Source organism: Lipomyces chichibuensis, assembly GCF_038497645.1.
Source record: "Lipomyces chichibuensis strain CBS 12929 unplaced genomic scaffold V1513scaffold_1, whole genome shotgun sequence".
Taxonomy (NCBI): Eukaryota; Fungi; Ascomycota; class Lipomycetes; order Lipomycetales; family Lipomycetaceae; genus Lipomyces; species Lipomyces chichibuensis.
The window spans coordinates 977,193-988,738 of NW_027117453.1; the positions used below are offsets into that span (position 1 = coordinate 977,193).

The 11,546-nt window shown below is 49.2% G+C and overlaps 5 protein-coding genes across 5 annotated transcripts; 2 read left to right on the plus strand and 3 right to left on the minus strand.

The window, feature by feature from the left end:
- Nucleotides 1–443: 443 nt before the first annotated feature.
- Nucleotides 444–2,252, plus strand: V1513DRAFT_428945 (uncharacterized protein; the record flags this gene model as incomplete). The annotated part of the gene is made up of 1 exon (XM_066896308.1): nucleotides 444–2,252. One exon carries the CDS (start codon nucleotides 444–446, stop codon nucleotides 2,250–2,252), a length of 1,809 nt encoding a protein of 602 aa, XP_066756751.1.
- A 736-nt stretch (nucleotides 2,253–2,988) lies between these two features.
- V1513DRAFT_18976 (uncharacterized protein) lies at nucleotides 2,989–4,810 on the plus strand. Its single transcript, XM_066894309.1, has 2 exons — nucleotides 2,989–3,385; nucleotides 3,442–4,810. Exons 1-2 carry the CDS (start codon nucleotides 3,086–3,088, stop codon nucleotides 4,600–4,602), a joined length of 1,461 nt encoding a protein of 486 aa, XP_066756752.1. The 5' UTR covers nucleotides 2,989–3,085; the 3' UTR covers nucleotides 4,603–4,810.
- Nucleotides 4,811–5,745: 935 nt separating this feature from the next.
- Nucleotides 5,746–7,287, minus strand: V1513DRAFT_408259 (uncharacterized protein). The gene has a single exon (XM_066895672.1). The coding sequence runs from the start codon at nucleotides 6,835–6,837 to the stop codon at nucleotides 5,965–5,967; it is 873 nt and encodes a 290-aa protein (XP_066756753.1). The 5' UTR covers nucleotides 6,838–7,287; the 3' UTR covers nucleotides 5,746–5,964.
- Nucleotides 7,288–8,932: 1,645 nt separating this feature from the next.
- On the minus strand, nucleotides 8,933–10,220 carry V1513DRAFT_19002 (uncharacterized protein). The gene has a single exon (XM_066894310.1). The coding sequence runs from the start codon at nucleotides 10,096–10,098 to the stop codon at nucleotides 9,094–9,096; it is 1,005 nt and encodes a 334-aa protein (XP_066756754.1). The 5' UTR covers nucleotides 10,099–10,220; the 3' UTR covers nucleotides 8,933–9,093.
- A 387-nt stretch (nucleotides 10,221–10,607) lies between these two features.
- On the minus strand, nucleotides 10,608–11,501 carry V1513DRAFT_393295 (uncharacterized protein; the record flags this gene model as incomplete). Its single annotated transcript, XM_066895310.1, has 1 exon — nucleotides 10,608–11,501. One exon carries the CDS (start codon nucleotides 11,499–11,501, stop codon nucleotides 10,842–10,844), a length of 660 nt encoding a protein of 219 aa, XP_066756755.1. The 3' UTR covers nucleotides 10,608–10,841.
- Nucleotides 11,502–11,546: the final 45 nt, after the last annotated feature.

An 11,546-nucleotide genomic window follows, 5' to 3' on the forward strand; every position in this document is an offset into this window, starting at 1 on the left:
GTCAACCGCTGCGGCTTACGTACCTTTGCGGTATAACTTTCCCAACGCTTCAATGGATGTGGCACTAACGAGGCAAATGCAGAGCCGACGCGTTTGTTTGTTTATCTCTTGCTCCTATCGGCAGCCGTCGTGTGTTCAAGTCTCTTGTCGGCAGCTATGGGGCACCTGACTGTTAAACTACGGAAGGACAGTCAAAAAGTCTAGTACTGCTAGAGGAGCAAGGGCACGCAACAGTGGATCCGCAGGTCGTGGTGGCGGCGGTGTGACTGTCGCAATCGTTGTGCCCCTTTATTCGTCCAGTCGGCGCCGCGCACTGCCATCACTTCACTTGACACACTCTTATCCACAGAAATTCATCAACACGGTCGCCACCGTCACTCCGCGCCCGCAACATCGACTTCCTTCCTCACCGCTGTGGTCGCATCTGTTTTAGACAAGACGATATGGAGGACCGGCCGCGGCCGCCACTTCGCCGCAGTGTCAGCCCTGGACGCCAACGTTATTCGTATGACGCCTCGTCTGTCCACACTGCGTCCCCGCTCAATGACCGCGGAGTCCGCAAATCAGCAATCAGCAATATCTACAAGCCGACCAGTCCCAACACGACACCGCTGACAGTCACGCCGCCTCGGCGCGGTAGAGGGACGCAAGGTCGGCCAGTTTCGTCTTCCGATCACGGCAACAACAATAGCAGCGCGAGAAAATCCACCGTGACAAACGCGTCCAGACATTCAGACGGATCCGGGATTTCGATCAGATACTCCATTGCGCCTCGTACTTCCGGGAGCGCGTATAGATCGTTTTCCGGTGCTAGTGACATTTTGCCTGGAACGCCCAGTGCCGATGACGCAAACAGTGATGTAGTGGATTACGATGAAATCGCGCCTGGTTCCGTCGAGTCGGCGCCTCAGTTCCCACTGCCGATCAGGGAAGCACCGCAGGATGAGGTTGAGCAGATCGAATTCGAAAATGACAATGATGCTGTCGATGCCAACGTAGTGCGAAGGGGATATATGGGCATTCCTGGGTTCTACTATGACCACTACAGCAGCAACTACAACTCATCAGAAGAAGAACTTGACGACTCATCTGTCAGTGATGTGTATGGGGCACGTCCATCCTCGCCTGTTGATGTGGATGTCATAGACGAGACTGAGTGTCCTGATCTTCTCGGCAACGAGCCAAACAAGCAGAGTCAGCAGGAAGTTGACGACGATGACCATGCGCGTCTTATTGAGGTAGATGCCAAGGGGAAATTTGTAACGCGGCGACCTGATGAGCGCAATGGCTTGGGATATAGAGCGGAGATAGATATGGACGGATCTGATTATGACCTGGACTATGCAAGCGAAGCGAGCCAGCATATTCCGGACTTTGATCAAGACAATGACCACGAAAATGAACTGCGTTGGTCTCAGACAGGAGCAGATACAAAACCGAGTATAACGGTGATCCACCCTCCTGTACCAGGACCTGGGGAGATAGCTGCTACTTTCGATTTTGTGTACCGAGTGCGCGACATAATACCAGAGGAGGATGTTCGCGCGCGGCAAGCTGCGATAAGAGCGGACACACAGAGGCCAAAACGAGCGTTAATACCGGTGTATTCCGAGGGACTCTCACTATCAACGTTTCCGTATGTCAATTCATTAGCGCCAATATCGACAATTGTGCGACAACAGCCACGAGGGCACTATGCTACAACTGTTGTCGGAGCCAGACATAGCGCTATGTCGACTATTCTACCACCGATGCCAACCCAGCCGCCTGCCATGCAAACCGGGATCAATGCGGTTGTTGGACAGCGATATGGGAGAACGGTAATTAACCATCAGGAGAAGGCGGGACGACTCTCTGCAGAAGAAGACGTTGATTATAGTCAGTTAGAAGCACACGCGCGGTGGGAAGATGAAGAACAAGTGGATCTCGACGACCCATTGGAAATACTCAGGCAACTTCGTATGCATCAGCAAGAGGCTTGGAATGATTCGATGTTTACATTTCATATGCAGCAAAACTCTCCAGCGACGATTCCGCGTGAGAGAAGACCATGCAGCAAAGGCATGGCGAGACTACTTCTTGCCGTTTTCATTTGCTTTCCACCGCTATGGCTAGTTATGGGATGCGGAGGACTTGATAATGTTGTCGGAGAGATTCCGCTGGTAGAACGGATAGTTGCAAAAATAATGGGTGCAAGCATCTTTGTTGCGGTGATAATAGGCTTGGGAGTGGGTCTGGGAGTAGGTCTCTGATTCGAAGGATTATACATGCGATAACCAAAAATGCGGTTATGGATTTAATGATTTGATTTATTGATATTCTTTTGGGTTTATTAGACGGTTCGTTTGTTCGGTTATGTTCATAGTCGCTCATTTGCTTTACGTTGGTTTATTACTATCTAATGATTCGGATATCGTCGCTCTTTTGCATATGCTTTTGTGTTGTGGAATGTTGGCTTGTGTTGTCTTTGGCTAGTGCTATCATTTATTTATCTTGTTAGTTTCATCAGCGTTGTGGTGCGCAAGGTTGAGTTCGAGGCCAGGGAAGCCTGAGAATAACTCGGCAGTCTGTCATGCCGATTGGTTACGCCCCCATGTACGACGAATTGATTGATTAATTCTTGCAATAGCGGGCCAGCATATGGAATTTGACATTGCAAAAAAAAAAGGCGATCAGAAAGTAAATATGCACCGAATATGATACACAGGACAGGCCTCTCAAATTCAGTTGTAGTGGGGTATATAGGTTTTGATGGGAAGGCTGAATATGATCTGCGTAGTCACTTCACTGCCTTCAGAGCATCATTGGCTGTTATGGCACAACCGTTGCCGATAGAAGGTTGCTGTGCGGCGGTATGCACGTCACCTAAAAACGTTCTTAGCACCAGTTAACACAGTTGAGGTGCCAGCTGCCCCGTCCGCCGCCCCACAAAAGAGGAACGATTCATTTCATTGCACCCGCAGCCCTCATCTAACTTATAGCGTTCCCCGCCAACTGCTCCACTCTCACCCACTCTCACTCACCTTCTCTCTCACTACCCTGGCATCGCGCAGCCGTCGCTTATCCACTCGCGTGATCTCCCATCATGGGAAACTCCGCCGCTAAAGAGGCGCGCGAAGGCTCGACTCCGGACGCCTACAGACCAGCCTCCGCTCGTCGCCACTCTTCCGCCTCCGATGTCTCTGGTGCATCGTCCCACCGTACATTTCGCTCCCACTCGCATCACGGTCATCGTGACAATCACTCCGGTGTTGTTTCCTCTACCCGGTCGTCCATCCGCCACGCCCTCAACCTTGACGAGCAGGTTGATGGAGGGTATCTCGTGCCTCATGGCGTATACACAGGTCCACAAGACTTTAAAGCTCGGATAGTAAGGCAGCTACAGGTGTGTTCTTTTACCCGATCCACACATTTAAGTCTTCGAGAACTAATCTTTGCCAGGTCGAACGGCGGCTCGCGCCGTTCTTCAAAGGAGTCGAGGACTACGAGGACTCGTGGACAGATGCGCAGTTGATTGCCGCGGTACGGGGGCAACCGATTCCCCCTGCCGAGCCGGCAGAGACTTCTGTTCCAGTCCAGCCAACTCAACGTGCGCGGTCGAAGTCTAACGTTGAATCGCCTACTACGGCACCTGGCCGCCGGTCACGGGCAAACACGGCTTCGTCTGGCTCGGACAAGAAGCCTATGGAGGCTACTCTATATAGGGGTGCTATTGAGTGTCCGATTTGTTTTCTTTACTACCCTCCGTACCTAAACTCAACTCGGTGCTGCGACCAGCCCATCTGCAGTGAATGCTTCGTCCAAATCAAACGGGCTGATCCCCATGTTCCGGAGCACGAAAACGAGAGCAATCAATATGACCTTCGCTCAACGACTCCGTTTGGCATGATCGAACTGATATCTGAACCTGCGTGTTGTCCTTATTGCACTGAGCCAGATTTCGGTGTAACATATCAGCCACCCCCGTTCCGCACCGGCCTCAGTTCGTCACCTGGGGCGGCACTGCGCGCCACTTTGTCACGACATTCGTCGAGCACAGCCAGCGCGACATCACTCAACAACAGCAGCACTGCAAGTGTAAGCTCAGGAACTAGTCAGCCTGGCATAACTGCTACCAAACGTCGCCAGACTCTCCCGTCGTCAGCTTCTGAGGTGGTCACGACGGACCGCATCCGACCTGATTGGGCCCTCAAACTCGCCAACGCGAATGCTCATGCTGCTCGTCGTGCGGCTGCAGCTACTGCATTGCATTCAGCTGCTTTTTTGGCGGATGCGGGTGATAGCAGAAGCGGCAGCACAGGGTTTCGCCAATCGAGCAGAAACCGGCTACTGCCGCGCCCGTCTGGACTAGACATTTTGGTATCAGGTGGGCATCCACATGCCATAAGTGGCAGTCCTACAAGTCCTACACGATCTGGCAGTAGATCATCTGTTGGAACGTCTTCTAGCCCAGGCCGACGGACTCGTCGGATGGTTGATTTGGAGGAAATGATGGTCATGGAGGTTTGTAGATTTAATTTGGACAGTCTTGTCTTAAATTGTGGAGTTTCACTGAATGCTACGATGATGACTATCCATTGCGTTCTGTATGTAAGATGCTAATTGGAATGCTTCTAATTTAGGCTATTCGGATATCTCTTTTAGAGGACGAAGCCCGCCAACAACGGGAACGAGAGCAGGCTCAACGCGGATCCGAAGTTTTAAAGCAACGAAGAGCATCCGCAAGCGCCTCACCGTCGGGTACGTCTCCGTCCTCCCCGCCGCCCACTTCCGCTGAGTCTGTCACGGAGAGAGATTCAGCCAGCACAACGATTCCGTATTCTGCGCCTGAAGTGGAGGAAACAGCATCTAATTCTAGCGCTTCACTTGTTTCAGCCACAAGCTCTGCCGAATCGGACCTTCCCCGCCAAACACGGCCCCTTGCAGATACGGTGACTGCGTCGAGCAGCTCAAGTAGTCTGACACCTGCATCGCAAGGCGCTCCCGGATTTAGCTTTGGGAGCCTCACTGGAACGTTGATGGTGGACGGAATCACCAATGGCAGCACTGCGGACACAAAACCGGCTGTCGATGCGACCAAATGCGACACCGAGCCGCAGAAGGGTAAAGAGAGGATCTCAGATTTGAAGATTGAAGATACCACTGAGCAGCACAGCGGGCCGCCTCTCCAGGCTGCGTAATTGAATCGCAGTGGTTTTTGGAGATATGCGGTACGATGCGAAGCCGATTGCGTGTAATTGAAGCACTTGTAATATAGCGTAATAGTTATGTTCAGCACTTATTCTACATACATTCGCACACCACCGCTATGGCATGGGGCCAACTTCGATCTTTTTCAATTTTCTCATTTGTTTTCAAAATCAAGCTCTTGAGAGATGGCTGTGTGTCGCAAAAAGCTTTGCGTTATTATTACTTATAGACATTATCAGGTGTTTTTGTTGACTCTTTACTTTATGACTGTTTCACTACTATTGTTTGCGCTTACTTTAATGTTGGGAGTACGATGTGCCAGATTATGCCAACTCGACGGGCCAGAGCTGCTCGGATTTCGTTGATTCGTTCCTCTTGACAATGCATGCCATTCGTTTGTTTCCTTTTGCCTTCTATCGTTACTTGTCGACAGCGGGATTTATTACATCTATACATATAGTGAGTGGGAGTCGGTTGGACGTAAGGTGTTGTGTTCTTGTTCTTTTATTTGTTTTATTTGAATGATCTATGATGAATATTTATATAGTTATGTATGGATGTGAAATATATTAGCCAGTATATGAGATGGGTGTCAGCCCAGTAAGTGATAGAATATATTCTTGTTACAACAAGAGGCACAGGTGATAATCAGCAGCGTACCATGCAACAAAATGTTTGGTAACCTTCACAGAGGCTGAGCTCTAGTCTTACGGTTATGATATCATTTTCCGAGATATTGAGCGTAACCTCTTCAATCATTTCCGATCACGACTTTTAATCAAAAAACACCAGCGTACGAGCTTCAATACTCTCGCGTCCATCACCAGCCTCTCCAGGCAGTGGAAACGCCGAATGAGGAATCTGCTTCGCGGGAATATCCTCCTTATTATCCGCACACTTGATCAGCATTGCTTCTGTAACATCCATACCGCTCAAAAAATACCACTGCTGTCCCGGATCGTACTTCACGCCTACAGTCTCGCCAGTCCGGTCGGCATAGCGATGCTGCACGCCCACTAAATTCTCCGATTTTATCGTGCGCGCGTCAGCAACTGCTAATGGGTCGCGCCTGACTTTGGATAATGGTTTCCAGTAATTAATGACCTGGAAGCGTTTTTTGCCTGATAAATAGGGATCCACAAATTTAGGATCTTCACCACCGTGTAATTTTACGCGCTCAAGTGCGGCACGTAGAGATTGGTCTATATGTACTCGATCGACTGGCGTACGGTTTGAGTTCGGTAGTCTGACAGTGTGGTCGAATAATACAACTTTTCCGCCTCCTGTAAGTCGCTTAACTGCCTCCTGCACGCGGGGATAGTACTCTTTCTGAATGAAACTTGTCTTCTCGATTCCCTCTTCATCAAAAAAATCTGAGTGAGTGAACTCCGGTCCATTGAGATCGAATGCGAAGCCATGAATGTCGAGGTCCGGACATGCTTCGTACCCGCGCAAGTCGTGGATCTCAATAGTACGCGCGTCTTGCCCGAAGTTGTGCTCCCGGGTCGCTACAATTGTATATGGTGGCGAGTTGTCGGGCGGTGGAGCGTAGAAGTTGAGTCTTGAAACGACCGTTGGCGCAGAAGAGATATCTTTCATGGACTTCAATTTGGGGTTGGCAAATAATTTAGTCGCAGTTGTCGACATTATTTCGGTTGCTAATAGACCTCGCAATTAGGATAAAGTGAATAACAGGAAGAGTCGCGCAATAGTGAGAGTGACAGGTGCCTTAAATATTGGTTGCTAGGTTGGTTTGTAATACGCTCTTCACATCCCCCCCCATTTGTAATGCGAAACAATATCAGTAATCTCCCGCGAGCAAGGCGGCCGGACTCGGAAACTAACTTTATGATTCCATAAGCAATCTTACATGTGAATCCTGATGCGACGGACTGTATGATGTAATTCTCCACGTGGATCGCCCGAGAAGTATCGACCACATATCGCAATAGCCAAGGGGCTGCATTGCGTCAGCACAGATTTCCCTTGACCACATTGCAATGCGTTGTCTCTGAGTGCGAATTTACAATGTAATACGAAAGTGATGACTATTTCACGTTAGCGGTTTAGTCGGATTGTTGTAGTATACACCACTACTGTTCGGAATTTTCCGATTGACAATCGCAGGAAACGATCTCTTTGGTTTAGGGTTCTCAATAAATCAATCTCTCCAAGCTTGGGCTTTGCCCCAGCAACACCAAGAACTGCCTTGACTTTCACCATTCAATAGTCAAATGAAAATGATCTTTACAGTGTTATGTATATACTGTCTCTCGCACCTTCTTGAAGGCACGGTACAAGGTACGCAAGTTTATTGAGATTTGCATTCTGGGGCCAGAGATGACTCCTTGTTGTTGTAATTGACTGTCCTTGTATAATTATCTATATATTCTGGACGTGTTTCTTACTCTCGAGGTTTTCGTTTGTGACTATACCATTTCTGAACTCCTGTTGTATCATTCGACGCAATCAATATAGCGACATTCACATGGCTGGCTCTTCCGCAGACAATTCCACGCTTCGCGCGAGACCTCCAAGTACAGCGACCACATCCAACCGTACTTCAACCTCAACGTCACAAATGCTGAAGTCACCAACAGCCGTCGCACCCCCTCCATCTCCGATAGAAGGATCATACGATTTGACAAAAGCCGTTGATCCGGTGTTACTCGAGCAAGTTATTACTGCTGTAGCGGAGCAGAAGATTATGAAATAGCTTTGAGATGGTGTCGCTTTGCTGCGATGGATACTATTGCCAGCACTGTTACTGATTTCTGTTTATTATTAGTTTTATATGATTTTACTGGAGTTGATGTGATGTTGGGAGGGTATAAGAAAAAGTAATGCTACGAGATCAGCGATGGTGCCTGTACTTTGCACAGAGTCGCAACATAGTGATATACATGTCGCGTCGATAGAGGTTTATGTAGCCAGTGCAACTATTGCCAACAAACTGCCAAGTGACACTCAGTCGTCCACCCAGCCAAGCAACATCTGGCCCCTCCCACTACTTAAAGACCATCTTCAAAATACCCGAGAATTTCATGAGAGATACTACATTTATTGAATAGGATGATCGACGAAATTTTTGTTACTAGAAGCGAACAGGAACCCTGACAATACTGGTGTTTTCATGAGAACAGGGATGCCCGGCACGGAAACAGGATTTTAAAACCAAATAATCTCCCCGAATACCGTTGTTCTACTATTCTCATCATCGATATTCTGTGCATATCCACTTGTAAAATTCGCATCAAAGTAAATACTACCGTCCGGTCCGGGGTATTGGTATTTAAGACCAGTTGTAGCGCAACCAGATCCCGCTACCTACTACCATTTGAGTTAATTTTAGCTTAGCTGGCTATATCGCCGCTTGTGGCGTCAACTCAGGGCATTCTAGATTAGTAGTCATCTGCCAACGGCGCTGACAGACAAAGTCCGACAGGGCCGCATGAGGCTGACCGGTGTTCGACGACGCAGGGCATCGTTGTAAGCTTCAAACGGTCTGAGCCAGAGTTTGACGAGTTGTTGCAGCCGCCTGATGCGTAGACTGATATTTCAGGCTGCGCTCCTACAGCCATTTGGCGCCGTCTGGGTCAGAAGTCACCGAGACACGACGACTACACTAGATATCAAGAAGTGTGAAACATGCCAGGAAAGTGGTGAGTCGCAAATACCAAATTGCACGGATTGTGAGTGTATGACAAGATGAATAGTAGATATGTAGATATGTACAGATGTAGATATGTTGATATAAGCATGTACAAAGTAGATTATGGATGAGTCAAATAAAGCAGAAACAAAACGCCAATACCTAATACATGCCCAATTCCGAACCATTAAAACCCATTTGAAATATATACAAAGAAAGAATGGTGCCTCGCGGATAGGTGATTCATGTGTCTAAGCTACCCAAGACATCGCGTAATGCGCTGCTTCAGGCGTTCCTGTGAACATGTCCACCTCTTTGATGGAGTGGCCGCTGACGGGACTATTAGCCGGGACTGCGTGGTGGTCTCGTGGACTAAGTGCTATGATTCCATCGAGGTCGTCATCATCAGACGCGGTAGTGGTGTCTGTTAGCTGCGGAAGTGGCGGCTCCTCGTCAAGCTGTTCGTCTTCCGGCAGTGCATGCGGGTTCTCTACATGCGACTTAACGCGGATTAATGGAGGCATATCGTTGTCCGATTCGTTTTCAGTGGATTCGTACTTGTGCATGTTCGCGACTTCGTAGAAAGTCAAGTCGTCATCTTCGTCAGTGTAATCATCGTCATCGTTATCCGCAAAGTAGTCCACATGCCGCTCCGCGATAGGGTTGTTGGACTTGCGCTCGCGATGAATCTCGCGTACAGAAAACTGGACCTGCCGACTATCGCGCGGCGTCCGCTCGACCAAATCAGGCGAGAAAGTGACGGAGCGCTTATTTTCGGAGCTGCTCGCATACAATTGGCTTCGCAACTCGTGAAGAGGCTCCAAGATGTCGTCATCATCTTCTGCGTCAGAGTTCTCATGGGATCGCTCTGGTATCGGGGAAAGAGTTCTACCATGCGAGGGCACAAGTAGATACTCCTCATTGTCCTCGTCGTCACTGTCGCAATCACTGTCGCAATCGCAATCGCAATCGCAATCACTGTCGCAATCGCTGTCGCCGTCGCTGTCCGAATCGGAATCATTAGAATATTCAGACGCTTCCTGTACATCGTAAACGCCAGTCCGCCGCGAAGAAGTTACTGGTACGTCTTTGCGATCAAGATGAGCCATAAGTGCGTCGAGGAGGTTTGCGTGGGAGACTAGCACACGCAGATCGTGGTCGCCAGTGTTAACAGCGCGGGAGAGCTTTGAGCGCGCGATTTTCATAAGTCTGTAGGACTCTGCGAACGAGAGTTCTGGAACGCGTATGGTGGCCATTTGTAGCAGGACTATCTGGAGTGACTATTGGAGTCGCCGGTGAGTGTAGTGGCTAGTATATGATATAGGTGAATAAGAAGAAGCCAGAGTGGCTGGATTTATTGGGGGTTTGATATATCATCTGTAGAATGTCGACGTACGCTTACGGCTGACAAGTAAGCCCGAAATCCGGTTAGGTCCGCCCAGGATGCCGGCGCCGCAATCTTCCACAAACGCCGATGCCGAGGCCATCAATTCGTCCGGCCCGAAACCAAGATTTACGACGTCTGTTGATTTAGGGCACCAACTTCGCAAACTTGTTACAGAAAGCACCGCCTTCAGATTTCCACGTTTACGGATGACGTCGTTCGCATTTATAGTTAGTTATGTACTGTATGTTAGTAATCGTTTACCGCAAGTATTTTGCTCCGACTACCGATAATTACGTCATGATGCTACTCAGCAAAAAGTTGGCCTAGAGCTCCGGGGATTATTAAGTTGCAGTTACTGCAACTTGTTCATAGACAATTGTGTGCCTTGCCAATCTCATATGCTAAAAACCATTCGTAGCTCAGTCAAGATCCACTGTGCGTTTTATACTTAGTGCAAATTTCCTTTGGTTTTCTCTGTCATCTTGCTAGACAATATAAAAACTGCAGTAATCAATTGGCCTACTACACACATTTCGCATTGTTTGTATTGTCTGCCAAAATTTATACTTATTACTGGCTTGCAATTACCCTAAAATTCATTCAAGCGCGCGTTCATACGCACTCGTTGTCTTTACTTCGTTTCGACTTTGCACGGGCATCATCCTGTTCTTGTCTGACTTGACGACACAGGTAGCCGGGACCATCTACAACAGCACCTTTGGGTTGGGCGAGCAAAAACACCATTCGGGAGAAAAAATTGTGAGTTGCGTTCTTGTCCCGACACCACAATCGGTTGCAATTGCTGCAATACTTGAGACCCCAAGGTGTCAGCAGCTGAAGACGGTCGTATGCGCCAGCATCAGAAGGTGATGGAAACGCGTCGCCTGTTCGGAAGCGAGTCCGTGCCACATATGCATCTCCATCAACTCGCGGCGGCTGCCTACGGCGCCCGTCATCACGAACAGCATGGTGGGTTGAGTCAGCACGCGGAGGCGGAGGGGCAGCAGCAGGAGGGGGATCCGGCAAGCCATGCTTGGCAGCAAAACGGGCAGCCAAAATGGCTTTGCGCACAGCGCGCTTGAGGCACCTTTTCGACTGTGCTTGTCGAGTCTCTTGTGGACGCTTCACCAACACGGCTTTTTCGATCTCCTCTCCGCACGAAGAGCAGCATTTGCTCGTGCGATGCTCGTCCACCCAACGGACCATCTCGCCCAACTTGGTTAATTCTTGAAAGATGCGCTTCGCCGTCGAAGTGGACGCATGACCACGCATGTTGTGACGAAACGAACCATCTCCAAGCACGATGAGAAGCCGGCC